General features: G+C 42.7%; 1 protein-coding gene across 3 annotated transcripts in view; it reads left to right on the forward strand.

Annotated features, from left to right (window-relative positions):
* Nucleotides 1-15,399, forward strand: part of LOC115131477 (collagen alpha-1(XXII) chain-like) — a 70,353-nt gene that overhangs the window by 10,188 nt on the left and 44,766 nt on the right. For 2 of the 3 annotated variants that reach the window (XM_065020439.1, XM_065020440.1), the window contains exons 4-12: nt 4,498-4,578; nt 8,469-8,580; nt 10,903-11,026; nt 11,400-11,675; nt 12,158-12,238; nt 12,616-12,735; nt 13,461-13,505; nt 13,629-13,691; nt 14,522-14,560. In XM_065020439.1, coding sequence (XP_064876511.1) covers nt 4,498-4,578; nt 8,469-8,580; nt 10,903-11,026; nt 11,400-11,675; nt 12,158-12,238; nt 12,616-12,735; nt 13,461-13,505; nt 13,629-13,691; nt 14,522-14,560 — 941 coding nt within the window. The remainder of the gene's footprint in view (nt 1-4,497; nt 4,579-8,468; nt 8,581-10,902; nt 11,027-11,399; nt 11,676-12,157; nt 12,239-12,615; nt 12,736-13,460; nt 13,506-13,628; nt 13,692-14,521; nt 14,561-15,399) is intronic. The other variant, XM_065020441.1, reaches the window with a different exon arrangement.

Below are 15,399 nucleotides of genomic sequence, written 5' to 3' on the forward strand. Positions count from 1 at the left end.
TGTTGCTCTTGCTGCGGGCGATTCCCTGATCCACCTCTACGCAGACGACACCATTCTATATACTTTCGGCCCGTCATTGGACACTGTGCTATCTAACCTCCAAACGAGCTTCAATGCCATACAGCACTCCTTCCGTGGCCTCCAACTGCTCTTAAACGCGAGTAAAACCAAATGCATGCTTTTCAACCGATCGCTGCCTGCACCCGCATGCCCGACTAGCATTACCACCCTGGATGGTTCCGACCTTGAATATGTGGACATCTATAAATACCTAGGTGTCTAGCTAGACTGCAAACTCTCCTTCCAGACTCACATCAAACATCTCCAATCGAAAATCAAATCAAGAGTCGGCTTTCTATTCCGCAACAAAGCCTCCTTCACTCACGCCGCCAAGCTTACCCTAGTAAAACTGACTATCCTACCGATCCTCGACTTCGGCGATGTCATCTACAAAATGGCTTCCAACACTCTACTCAGCAAACTGGATGCAGTCTATCACAGTGCCATCCGTTTTGTCACCAAAGCACCTTATACCACCCACCACTGCGACTTGTATGCTCTAGTCGGCTGGCCCTCGCTACATATTCGTCGCCAGACCCACTGGCTCCAGGTCATCTACAAGTCCATGCTAGGTAAAGCTCCGCCTTATCTCAGTTCACTGGTCACGATGGCAACACCCATCCGTAGCACGCGCTCCAGCAGGTGTATCTCACTGATCATCCCTAAAGCCAACACCTCATTTGGCCGCCTTTCGTTCCAGTACTCTGCTGCCTGTGACTGGAACGAACTACAAAAATCGCTGAAGTTGGAGACTTTTATCTCCCTCACCAACTTCAAACATCAGCTATCCGAGCAGCTAACCGATCGTTGCAGCTGTACATAGTCTATTGGTAAATAGCCCACCCATTTTCACCTACCTCATTCCCATACTGTTTTTATACTGTTTTCTTTTTTTATTTATTTACTTTTCTGCTCTTTTGCACACCAATATCTCTACCTGTACATGACCATCTGATCATTTATCACTCCAGTGTTAATCTGCAAAATTGTATTATTCGCCTACCTCCTCATGCCTTCTGCACACATTGTATATAGACTGCTCATTTTTTTTTTCCTACTGTGTTATTGACTTGTTAATTGTTTACTCCATGTGTAACTCTGTGTTGTCTGTTCACACTGCTATGCTTTAACTTGGCCAGGTCGCAGTTGCAAATGAGAACTTGTTCTCAACTAGCCTACCTGGTTAAATAAAGGTGAAATAAAAAAAATAAAAAAAATATATCAGCAATGGACTAATGAAACGAATACCAAAAGATAGTTTTGGGGTGGAATTTTCCTTTAAAATAAAAGTTTAAAAAGTAAAATGTAAAAAAACAAACAAGTAAGGATACAAAAACAAACAATCGAACAACATAAAACACATCACAGAGATGAGACACCAAATCAAATGTACATTTACATTACATTTTACAATGTAGAAATGATTGGTTGCAAATTTCCTTTTCTACCACAGTAAAAATATTATCATGGCAGCCAGGCACAAACACTGTGACACACTGTAACAGTCTACCAGGGATAAACTGTCTACCTGAATTTTTGCAGGACATTATGCACTTGACTCTGCAGTTAGAAAGAACAAGGCATGTCAAGAGACGGAGCCATTCCGTCCAGAGTAAAGTTAATGCCTCCTTAACTCAACAATGTCCTTTTTATAGCTGCAATTAAAGAAAATTACAGGGTCTGATAGTGCATGATCATCAGAGACACAATCTGCTCTGTGGTTTGGGTTTCTGCCAGCTTTACACACGCACAAGTTCACACGCATGCACACATGCACACACATGCACACACACACTTGAGATTAACAATACATTTGGTTAAGTCTTAATTTCTCTCATGCCAATTTATCATAGCATCACAGTTCAAATGCAATAATGTGAGTTAAAACTGAATTCCTCTGGTCTTAAGAATTTCAATAATTTCACCTTCAGCACCTTTTAGTGTCAGTGTGTCTGCTCTCCTCTCAGTCGTCATAGCTGACAACTATTTCAGAGATTTTATTAATAGAGATCAATGGAATGAGAATTGGAGTTTCTAATATGCCTGTTTCTGCACATGAACATCCTACAACAAACTGTGCAGCATTCCACGAAAGTAGAGTGAGATGGGCATGATGTTCAAACTGGGATGGAAGCTAGTGGCTCAGTTGGAGACAGAGGAGGCTGGTGGGAAGAGCTATAGGAGGCTGGGCTCATTGTAATGACTGGAATGGAATAAATGGAATGGAGTCAAACATATGGGTTCATATGTTTGATATGGTTACATGTATTCCGTTCAAGACATTACAATGAGCCCATCCTCCTATAGCTCCTCCCACCAGCCTCCTCTGTCTCCAACTGAGCCACTAGCTTCCATCCCAGTTTGAACATCATACAAAGGACCCATCCCATTGTGTCAGCAGCATTGATACCTGTTACCCCAGCAACAACACATAGACAAGTCAGGATGGCATCTTCCCTCTTACAAATAAAAAATACTTCTCTGCCAATGTAAGCTAACCCTGAGTGGGGCTGTTGCCTTTCCTATCTGTCACCACTGGCATCACTCGGCCATCCCAGGCCTGTGAGGTATGTATGTGTGTGTGAGTCTAAAACTGTCACCGCTGGGAATGGTGCATGCATCACTCCAGTGGCTTGCGATTCACGCCCTTGGCATTTTTCCTATTTTGTTGCCTTACAACCTGGAATTAAAATTGATTTTGATTTTTTTTTAAACATTTGATTTACACAACATACAAACCAGAAGTAAGACAAAAAAACTGAAAACTTGAACGTGCATAACTATTCACCCCCCCCCCTCTCCTCCCAAAGTGAATACTTTGTAGAGTCACCTTTGCAGCAATTACAGCTGCAAGTCTCTTGGGGTATGTCTTTACAAGCTTGGCACATCTGGCCACTGGGATTGTTGCCCATTTTTCAAGGCAAAACTGCTCCAGCTCTTTCAAGGTGGATGGGTTCTGCTGGTGTACAGCAATATTTAAGTCATACCACAGATTCTCAATTGGATTGAGGTCTGGGCATTGACTAGGCCATTCCAAGACATTTAAAGGTTTCCGCTTAAACCACTCAAGTGTTGCTTTAGCAGTATGCTTAGGGTCATTGTCCTGCTGGAAGGTGAACCTCCGTCCCAGTCTCAAATCTCTGGAAGACTGAAACAGTTTCCCAGTCCTGGCCAATGAAAAGCATCCCCACAGCATGATGCAGCCACCATCATGCTTCACTATGGGGATGGTATTCTCAGGGTGATGAGAGGTGTTGGGTTTGCGCCAGACATAGCGTTTTCCTTGATGGCCAAAAAGCTACATTTTAGTCTCATCTGATCTGAGTACCCTCTTCCATATGTTTGGGGAGTCTCCCACATACCTTTATGCTTATTTTTTTCTTCAAGCAATGGCTTTTTTTCTGGCCACTTTTCTGTAAAGCCCAGCTCTGTAGAGTGTACGGCTTAAAATGGTCCTATGGACAGATACTCCAATCTCCGCTGTGGAGTTTTGCAGCTCCTTCAGGGTTATCTTTGGTCTCTTTGTTGCCTCTCTGATTAATGCCCTCCTTGCCTGGTCTGTGAGTTTTGGTGGGTGGACATCTTTTGGGAGGTTTGTTGTGGTGCCATATTCTTTCCATTTTTTAATAATGGATTTAATGGTGCTCCATGGGATGTTTAAAGTTTCTGACATTTTTTATAACCCAACCCTGATCTGTACTTCTCCACAACTTTGTCCCTGACCTGTTTGGAGAGGTCCTTGGTCTTCATGGTGTAGCTTGCTTGGTGCTACCCCTTGCTTAGTGGTGTTGCAGACTCTGGGGCCTTTCAGAACAGGTGTTTTTATACTGAGATCATATGAAAGGTCATGGGACACTTAGATTGCACACAGGTGGACTTTATTTAACTAATTATGGTAATTGGTTGCACCAGATCTTATTTAGGGCCATCATAGCTGAGGGGGTGAGTAGCTAGACATGTACCATTTTTTTTAAACAAATACTTTTTAAAATTTCACTTCACCAATTTGGACTATTTTGTGTATGTCCATTACATGAAATCCAAATAAAAATCAGTTTAAATTACAGGTTGTAATGCAACAAAATAGGAAAAAAGCCAAGGGAGATGAATACTTTTGCAAGGCACTGTACTCCTACTGGAGTATCTACCGATAGTTTCAATGAAGAATCCCGTTTCAATGGGACACGCCCTTCATAACTCCGATCATCTAGTTAAAACTAATGATTCTATTGAATGAAAACAATGTATCTAGGTTTCTAGGACAGGTCAAAGATTGCATTCTGTATAAGATTTTTTTTCTCCACACTGTGAACATTGATTTATTGACTACGTAAATCCAAGAGTTTACTTGAATTACTGTATATGGAAGGCATAAACTGATCAAAATAAGATTCTCTGTTACTCCAATCTAATTCTGCTCTTCTGCTCTCTCCTCAGACGTGCTGTGCCCCAATATGAAGGTCCAACCAGACCGCTTCAAACCCAACAGTACCAGTTATGGATTGGAGGAAGTTCCAGGTAAAAACAGATGTTTTTTTCTCCCCTTTTCACTGATAAACTTTTCATCTAAAAGAATGGTTAAAAGCTAAAGTGCCATGTATCTTTCATCTGACTGCAAGTATCATTGGATCTATGCAATCATGGTGAATAACAACGTCTGAAAATAGGCCCACTACACAAATACCTGTTTTTCATGAACATTTGTACTAAGACCAGATGGTAAATGAATTGCTAAATGACTTTCTCTACCCTCTCCTCTATCACTTCAGACCTTCCTTCGAGAACACGAAGGGAAAAGTATTTGAACCTAGCCAAAACATACCTATTCATTTATCCGTTTGCTGGGACTAGTTTCCTGTTGTTATAATGTTACAAAAAGTATCAAAGCTTGTCCATGAAGCAGCCTACTTCCCTTGTGTGGAACTTTCCATCGAACTACAAGAGAAGGTGGGACGTTTTACTGAATGACAACTATGACAACTTCAAATGGATTATTATGGTCTAGTTCTGTATTTACTGATTATATCAAAGCACCTTAGCAGGTTCAAGTTGTTCTTGTGGTCTCTATTTTCAGTGGGTATTTATATAAAAAATAGTTTCTGAGAAATGTGGAGCAGTATTGCTTAACCAGATAGGTAGGATGTTGTCTTACAGTCTTAAGGGATCAGAGTTCCTGTCTACTGCATGCCTCCCACTCACATTCATCATGCTAAGCGGAAAAACAGACCCGGACCAGGAGGGATGTCTGACTCCTGCTACAGCCTCTTTACCTGGGGAGAGGAAACGGTCAAGTCTAGTGTGAAACGCGTACAATATCATGAAAGCAGATCAAAATACAAGTATTGGAGTAATGGCACTGAGATATCTGATCTTAGAGAACATCAAGCAGTGAGAAATGTTAGATTTACAGGCTGATCAAAATGGTATTTTGCTTCGTAACCTAGCGTGTCAAAGCAGTGTGAATCATTGCAATAACATACTTCAGAGTTTTACTGCTGAATTATTTTTCCTTTACTTCTCCTGAGTGATTTAGGGTCAACTGCCACAACCTAAATCTTTCACTCAAAAGTCAAGGTTTTGATACCACCATCTAGTGCAAAAGGCAGAGGAGGCCAATTTCATCTAGCCAAAATAATTGTTTTCAAATAAGACTGATTAGCTAAATGAGGTGTTACTGCATGGCTGGAACAAAAGCCTGCACACCTACAAGCCCTTAGTGGATAAGACCCCTGGGGGAGTAGTCTAGGGCATTCGGGGACCGAGTCCTAACTCAGTCATGTGGAGCTACACTCTGAAACAGCTTTTCAGCCAAGTTCAGGAAAACCCTATCTGGGGAAGAACAGAGGTTTAACAACGTGGGTCGTAAACCTGTCTGAGAAGCTGAGGCCTTCTGGCAGAGCTGCGTTTGTCTCTGGTGTTTGAAACGACAGTTCCTCCGGGGGTTCCCACTGACTAGACTGGATACATCACATCCTCTAGTATATACACCACTTCTAATTATGTGGCTGGGCCTTTACTATAAACTGCAATATAAAGAGGAAGAAATCTGGATAAATCACTAGAACTATGCAGCCAAAGTTGTTTGAAGATGCTTCACATTCACAACTACAATAAATGTGTTGTTATAAAGTCTCTTAAATGGCAAGTATGTTTTATTTCATATACAGTATATTACATTTAGCTGAATTGTTCAGGCAGATCTCAGTGTGGGTTTGATTGATTGGCAGATATGGGTTAATCCACACACACACACACACACACACACACACACACACACACACACACACACACACACACACACACACACACACACACACACACACACACACACACACACACACACACACACCACTGTATTTGTGGCATTTCTGCGGGGGCTTAAACTAAGTGGAGCCACACCCTTATTCTGGCCTCGCTAGATATCAGGCCCACTAGGTTTGTCTGTTAAATAGATATACTGCCAGAGGACATTAAACTCCACTTGTTTAAATGGCAGAGGTCTAAAATACACTCCTATTTGCAATTATGTCATTGGTGCGCCAATGGAACAGCTGTGTGTGTGTGTGTGTGAGTGTGTTTGTGTGTAAGGGTTTCCAGGGTTAGCCACCCACCATATTAATGTGGTTTGTAGAGGACACACCCTTTTAAACAACAATCAAGTCACTATGGCAATGCTAGCAGGGCCCAAGAACCAGGGGCAGGGAGTTTACTAATGCTGCCTGCTATCCATCTGATCTCAGTACTGCAGCCCATGGTCCTGTTGTCCTGTAAATACAGTCTGGCATAATTCACAATAAAAGTGGGTCAAATTGCATTTGCACTGTTTGTTTGACTTAGGACCAGCTTGAATAACTTGCTGTTTCATCCTATGAATGCAGATATCATTCATAAGTTATAGTCTAGACTGCAGTTTGCTATGAGTGCTCGAGAGAGTCACTCTTGAGAGAGTTTTAATCAGGCTACAGCACACGTTTTCTCAGCTAGATTTGAATAACATTTCCCATATGGACATGATTCAGAAGAAATATGCCTTGCGAATGTCAATATGTGATACTTCACATTGTTCAGGGGGCAGTTAAGTTCCATTATGAAGGCGGTAATGTGAGAGTGCTACTGAAGAGTACAGGCAGGTGGCAAAGCACACAGGCGGCAGATACACCATTAGCAGCAAACAAACAAGTGACCTTAAAACATACAGGTGCCCCAAGAGCCCTGTCATCGCATGCTGTTGGATAACTGTCGAAGGGACCCCATAACCCATCAACTGTCTGAGACCATAAACATTCCTCTGACCTGCTGCATCTATCTACTTCATCGCATAGCAAGAAAGTGTGAATTACTCAGACAGTCAGACAGACAGGTCTACTGGTCTGTGGGGTTAGCTGCCCCGCCCCACCCCGCCTAGACAATTATGGTAGGGGAAACACTTTGAGATCAGATGTAATCTGGGTGGGTCCTGGTCAAGGAGGTACCCAACTACCCATAATCTAGCTGTGAGGTTTTTAATAGCTCTGTTTTCTCTTCTGTCATCGTGCTGCACTGTGCAAATATTCTCCGTGCTCTGTGCACTCGTTGAGTCCCGTGGCTTTAAGGACAAGCCGGGCTGTAGCACAGACCTGTAATTTAGATTGGCAGAGGATGCTGTATAATCATCATCCTCCAAAAAGTTATTCTGAACAGCCAGAGAAGGCCAATGGGTCGACCTGGCTCTGTGGGGAACGCCAAATGAGTGCAGTGACTGGGGAAGAGAAAGACACAATGCATTCTTTTGATCCGGACAGATGGTAACATCTGAGCGCTGGGCTAGGCTGCCGTGATGGTCGCTTTATAATTATACACAGTGGGGATATCATGGTCGCCAATCAATGGTTCTATGGTTCTCTGCTGACTCTTCTCAATATTTATTCACCAAGTTGGGTCAGACCAGACAACCAATGTCTATCTCTCAACATTCAGATGTAAATGGGTTAGGCATACTGAGTGACTAAAAGGGTTCCTCTCACTCTGATTGGTGATAGCACCAGTCAATCTCGCCATTTGTTCAACAGGATTGCTTAATGGTAGGAGGCCCTACGTCTAAACCAGTCTGGGAAGTCAAATGGCTACTCTAGCAATCAATTAGTGGGTAACCACAAACTACAGAGAGGATTTCCTTCTGTCTGTAACTTTTCTTTTCTCAGGGGCCTCCCGAGTGGCACAACGGTCTAAGGCACTGCATTTCAGTGCTAGAGGTGTTCCTACAGATCTGGCTTTGATCCCGGGCTGTGTCGCAGCCAGCCGCGACCTGGAGACAAATGAGGCGGCCCACAATTGGCCCAGCGTCGTCCGGGTTAGGGGAGGGTTGGGATTTGATTTACTCAGCTACAACTCCAGGCTAATCATGTTATTTTCTGTCCCGTCTGTTGCAGGGTTCGACCTGATGGAATACTTCAAAGTGGAAAACATACTGGGATCAAGGTTTGATGAGGGTCAAAGCTCCTATGTTCGACTAGGGACCATGCCTATTGTACAACAGACAGAGTGAGTGAACAATTCTTTATTTGCTGTGACAAGTAGGGCTACATTTAATTCCCAGGCTGCGGCATACATTGATTGAGTTGAGTTGAGTTGCTGACAGGTTTTCCATCACAATCTTCCTATCCTAATACAAAGTGAAGACACATTTCAACTGTTTGAGGGCAGTGGAAGTCTAGAAAAAAAGCGTCTTTATTGATAACACCAACACGTTTCTACCTTTAGGTTTACACAGGGAGCCAAATTCCTTACTTTTTCCCCTACTAATTGGTCTTTTTACCAATCAGATCAGCTCTTTGACGATGATTGGACAAAATTCAGAATTGGGCTGCTTGTGTAAACGCTTTTACAGGCTACATTTTAAAATGGCCTCCAATGGGTTCAGGGGTTATGATACTGATGGTTTTTATGGCTGTGGCCACCAGCACACCGCTTCGGGTATAACATTGCATTTCAACATAACTCATTGGGGGTGATAAAACAACATTCAGCCCCATTCATTTTCAATGGAGGGAAGTGAAGTGGGTGGGGGACCGTTGGGGAAAGCTGAACTTTATGCAATATTGCAACGCTACTGACCAATCTAAGCTCACAATAGCTTCCAGACCCTACTAGATTGGCTGTTCATACCTAGCACTACCTAGCTTGCTAGCATCCACATGAGATTATAGCTAGACTGGCTATCCGAATAACTGTTGTTGACCCCTATAGCATTTTAGCTAAGCTTAACCCTAACCCTTTTCCTAACCTTAACCTGCTGCGTTAATTCTACTAACCTGCTACGTGAAGTCACTTCTGTCCGTAGCTGGGTACGCTTAGCTACAGTTGTCAACAAATCATCAGTCTCGACACACCATCAGTATCATCACACCTGTAATAATAGTTTTCATCAACTTCCACTGCTTTACAAGAGTTGCCCAATTTCATCTTCACTTCAGTTCACTCCTCAGTTTTAGTGATGGGTGTTTTTGAACAGTCCTTGCTCCCATCCCTACCCCTTTGAAGTTGACATTAAAAAATGGTTAAGGTAAGGGCTAGTGTTAGATTATGGTTAGGGTAAGGGCTAGTGTTAGATTATGGTTAGGGTAAGGGCTAGTGTTAGATTATGGTTAGGGTAAGGGCTAGTGTTAGATTATGGTTAGGGTAAGGGCTAGTGTTAGATTATGGTTAGGGTAAGGGCTAGTGTTAGATTATGGTTAGGGTAAGGGCTAGTGTTACATTGTGGTTAGGGTAAGAGCTAGTGTTACATTATGGTTAGGGTAAGGGCTAGTGTTAGATTATGGTTAGGGTAAGGGCTAGTGTTAGATTATGGTTAGGGTAAGGGCTAGTGTTAGATTATGGTTAGGGTAAGGGCTAGTGTTAGATTATGGTTAGGGTAAGGGCTAGTGTTAGATTATGGTTAGGCTAGCACTAACTCTTTTTGAATGGCTCTTTATGGTGAATGTTAGGAACCGAATCGCATCGGTGAAAGAGCCGTTCATTTGACTACTTGATTTGCATACTGATTTGCATATTTGCATTAAGCATTTTGAGCCATGTGGGAGCCAAATGATGCTATTATTTTATGTGAACAGAGCAAGATGATGCCGCTCACCGAAAAGAACTCGGAATGCCCATCACTACTCAATTCATGCACACCATGGTTGGAGAGTGAGGTAGTGGCAGTGTTCCCAATTCGCTTTATCCTAATAGAAAGGATCAATGCTGCACACACTGCAGATTAAACAGTTGGATTTGTTATGCTATATGTCTTCGAGTAGCTATCAAAGCAACACGTTTTTCAAAATTTCCTTGTGAGGGATTTAGGATGCAAATGCCCATTTTGTCTCCTCCTAGGACCCGAGGTGGGCATTCGCCGTCATTTGTTGCTTTTCACAATAAATGGTTGATTGGTGAAATTGGTTGCCCATTGTACCACCAACAGTTGCTGAATATTGAGGTGACAGGCAAGCCTCGGCCTACTTTTTAACCATTCATTGTGAAAGTTGACGGAAATGGCACGAATCCTGCGACATCGTGCACTTCAACTGTATATGCACCAAACAGATATACTGTAGTAAGAATGCCATGTAGGTCTACATATATACACCAAACAGGTATACTGTAGTAAGAATGACATGTAGGTCTACACATATACACCAAACAGATGTAGTGAGAATGACATGTAGGCCTACATATATACACCAAACAGATGTTATAAGAATGACATGTAGGCCTACAACAGTAGATATACTTCAGTGACCTACTGTACAATCTAGTGATAATGCATTAATGTAGTGTGGATGAGGTGATTGATTGGCAACCCTCTGTGCTGTTGATGTTTTCCAGAGATGTGTTCCCTCAAGGTCTGCCAGATGAATATGCCTTTGTGACGACTTTCAAGTTCAGGAAGACCTCGAGACGAGAGGACTGGTACCTCTGGCAGATCTTTGACAAGTATGGAATTCCACAGGTGGGTTATCATAGTGCTGTGTGTGTGTGTGCATCAGCATATTCCATGCTGAGTCTATTTGATTGCCAGTTGCTGGGCTGGCATGCAGACAGAGAGGCATGATTATTATTTTCCTATCATTGAATATCAGAGAACATGTTATATTTGCCCAGGGGTGCAACTTTGGTTTTCGAATTGGGGGGACATATTATTATAATTATTTTTTATGCAGTCAGGGGTGGGGGGGGGGGATTTCAGAATGTGGGGACATTTCAGAATGTGGGGGGGACAAGTTGAAGCCCTGTATTTGCCTATCACATGCATTTGAAAAACCTTTCATTATTAACACATTCAACTTTATTCACTTGATCCTTCCTCCGTCGCTCCTACCCAGGTGTCTATCCGTCTGGACGGTGAGAACAAGGCAGTGGAATACAATGCAGTGGGGTTGACCAAAGACGCAGTGAGAGCTGTGTTCAAGAACGAGGAGGTGGACAACCTGTTCGACAGGAACTGGCACAAGATCGCCCTGAGCGTCGAGGCAAAGGCTGTGTCTCTCTACCTGGACTGTAAACTCATCCAGACCCTGCCCATCGGGGACAGGGAGGACATCGATATCCACGGGAAGACTGTGATCGGGAAGAGGCTGTACGACAGCGTGCCCATTGATGTGAGGGCTGGGTGTTTTTATAAGGGTTGAGCTTAAGAGCAGTGGGAAGATCAGGGGAATGGAAGTATGCTACTGTGTGTGGTGGAACAACATGGTGGATTAAGGAAATACTCTTTATATTGTATTTCTAGACTACAGATGTGGGATTTTAATTTCATCACTCTTGTTGATGAGAATTCTTGCACAGCAGGAAATGTACACTTGTAGTGTATTCAAGGTTTAAAAAGGGTCCTAAAGTTTGTCATTTCCACTTTGAAATGTCGGACTTGATTTGATTTGCCCTAACGAAAAATGTATCAACCCCTACAAAAATGGCAAAACAATTATAATCCAAATAATAATTGTTGCAGGACTATTTTCCTACTGTAGAAAACTGGCTCAAATTAAGATCCTACATCTGTAGTGTGCATCTTGTGATTCTTTGTTCATTTACTGTACTGTAGCGTACGTTTAGATAACTTTGTGACTTTCTGTCCCTGCAGTTTGACCTTCAGAGAATGATCATCTACTGTGACTCCAAACACGCTGAGCTGGAGACCTGCTGTGATCTGCCCACCGGGCCGGTGAGTCAGTCAGACAGACAGACAGACAGACAGACAGACAGACAGACAGACAGACAGACAGACAGACAGACAGACAGACAGACAGACAGACAGACAGACAGACAGACAGACAGACAGACAGACAGGGCACCTGTCTCTGTGGTAGTCCACTCCAGGAGCATGTCTGCCATGTTTCTCATACTCACCTTACAGTGGTAGGTCACTCCAGTGAGTCAACCAATCATCTGTCACTGTGGTGGGCCTGGACCACTCTGCTGGACAGAATGTCTATCATACCTCACTGCTTCCTGAGAGACATCTTTCCTTTTTCTCCTTTTTGCTGTTCTGTACAGTTACCTGGCTCACCTTCAAACGGTAACAATGTTTTTTAATTCCAGTGCCCCAAGAAGGTGGTGACGGAGGCCCCTCCCATAGAGATTCCCACCCCCACCCCTCCAAGGGAGGAGCAGCAGAGAGGACCCCAGGCGGTCAACTGCTCATGTCCCGCTGGAGAGAGGGTAAGATCTATTATAAAATGGGGGGTTAAAGACCTGAATGCTGATTGGCTGAAAGCCGTGGTATATGAGACCGTATATCACGGGCATGACAAAACATGTATTTTTACTGTTCTAATTATATTGGTAACCAGTTTTTCAATAGCAATAAGGCACCTTATGCCTAACAACAGCCCTTAGCCATGGTATATTGGCTATATACCACACCCCCTCCTGCCTTATCACTTAATTATAGGTCACAGCTCCTCTATATCAATGGTCATGTGTTTTACGGTTTCCAAAGATCTGTTTATTTAAAGGGATAGTTAGTGATTTTGGCAATGTGGCCCTGTATCTACTTCCCCAGAGTCAGATGAACTCGTGGATACCATTTTATGTCTATGTGTGCAGTTTGAAGGAAGTTGTTAACCAGCGCTAGTGCCTATTGCTAACTAGCATAAGGACTGGGAGTCTATGGTATCTGCTAGCATGCTAGCAGATACCCATAGACTTGCAGTCATTGCACTAACCCTAGTTAGCATGGCTCGCAAAACTACCGCTAACTTCTTTCGTACTGGACACAGAGACATACAAATTGTATTCATCTGACTCAAGGAAAGTAGACATAGGGCCTCACTGACGAAATTCAGAAGTATCCCTTTAATGTTTCACTCACTTGCAAAAGAGATCTTATTTTCAATGTGACTACCTGATGTAATAATGGATCAATAAATGTTCCTTCCTCACAGGGAGAGATCGGTGTACCTGGCGTTGCCGGGCCCAAGGGTGAAAAGGTCATCTAACGCTCCTCCTAAGCTATATCTCATGTGTGATACAACAATATTCCTATTTTGTAGATCTATTTCTCTGGGCTCGTTCTTGTTCTCTGTCATAATGTCACATGCCTACTCTTACAGGGTGATACTGGTGCTCTGGGAGCGGCTGGACCTTCTGGCCTCAAGGGAGCCAAAGGAGAAACTGTATGAAAACATTACTGTGACAATGTCAAACATACTGTCCCATTTACTTATCTGCTATCTTAATTTGACCCTGTTTCTCACAGTAGGGAAATGATCCTGCAGCAACAGGAAATGTGAATTATTATGGGGATTTAGTTAATGGACATTTTTGTAGGTGTTGATTCGTTAGGGTAAATCAAGTTTGACAGAGGACAGAGGAAATTACAAACTTTAGCACAATGGCATGTATTTCTGGATGCCAAGGGAAGCCTGCTCCCCACCCCCCACAAAATATATATATACAGTGGGGCAAAAAGGTATTTAGTCAGCCACCAATTGTGCAAGTTCTCCCACTTAAAAATATGAGAGAGGCCTGTAATTTTCATCATAGGTACACTTCAACTATGACAGACAAAATGAGGGGGAAAAATCCAGAAAATCACATTGTAGGATTTTTAATGAATTTATTTGCAAATTATGGTGGAAAATAAGTATTTAATTTAAGTATTCAATTTGCATTGAAAATTCTCAGCGACAACCGAATATCAAATTAAAATAGCAGATCTGTACGGGCCTGGCATTTGAAAGATAAACAGTTGATAGTAAGCATACTAAACAGTCATATTAGAACATAGCTTGTTGACCTCATATTGGAGTGTTTTGTTGTAGTGTGTGAGGTATATGATACAAATCAATCATGTTTAAAGTTCCTGCTAGATGATGTGTTACTCTACATAGATATTAGACTTCCAAGGTTCCGTTATCTTAAGTGGCATGCACCCCCTTTATCTTGTCTGCTGTCTTTCTCCAGCCTCGATAATAATTGATCCATGTCGATTGATTATTTGCAGGGCAAAGTAATATCTGTCAAGGGAGACAGAGGTGAGAAGGTAAGGCCATGGTTTTGACAGTGAAACTCCTCTCGTCATGATAATAATAACAATAACAGTGCATGGGCATCATCATATCCTAACCCTCTTCAACCAAAGATGTCTGTCTCATTGGATCTATCACACGCATTTAACAAAGACAGAATTGCATCTCCTAAAGTACAGTGGCACTGTAGAAAACCAGTATTCTTTTTTTCTTCGGGAATACCACACCATTTTTGGGGATTAGGAAAATGGCCGTACATGTCATAGTGAGAATGACAAGACTGTTGGCCACAGAGGAAGTGTAGCACAGAGGACAAGCACAGAAACATTTCAGTTGAATGCATTCAATTGTACAACTGACTAGGTATCCCCCTTTCCCTTTCCCATGCAGACGCCCACCTGCTCCGTTAGAAACACACCATTTGGTTCTGTTAAACACACACACACACACTGGCGTCGCCCAGTCCTACTACACTAAATCTGGGTTCAAATAGGAACCCAGATTTAGGAATTTTTAGTAGTTTTGTTTGCTGGAATGAGCTTGCTTGGTAGATAGTTCCAAAGCCACACCAATCTGGCACTCCAGCCAGGGAAGTGAAAGGGGTACCTAAATCAGTTGCACAACTGAAGGCATTCAACCAAAATGTGTCTTCTGCATTTTACCCAACCCCTCTGAATCAGAGAGGCTCAATCAAGCACCCAAAGTATTTGAAAAAGCGTTACATACTTTCTGAACCCAGGTCTAGTGCTGACAGCTGCACCTGTAGCGAGTGTGCTATCATTTCAAAATGCACTCGACATGTAGGCAGTGTAACCTCCCGCCTTGATATCCACAGTGTTAGGACTCCACATCA

This window comes from Oncorhynchus nerka, linkage group LG7 (assembly GCF_034236695.1).
Source record: "Oncorhynchus nerka isolate Pitt River linkage group LG7, Oner_Uvic_2.0, whole genome shotgun sequence".
NCBI lineage: Eukaryota > Metazoa > Chordata > Actinopteri > Salmoniformes > Salmonidae > Oncorhynchus > Oncorhynchus nerka.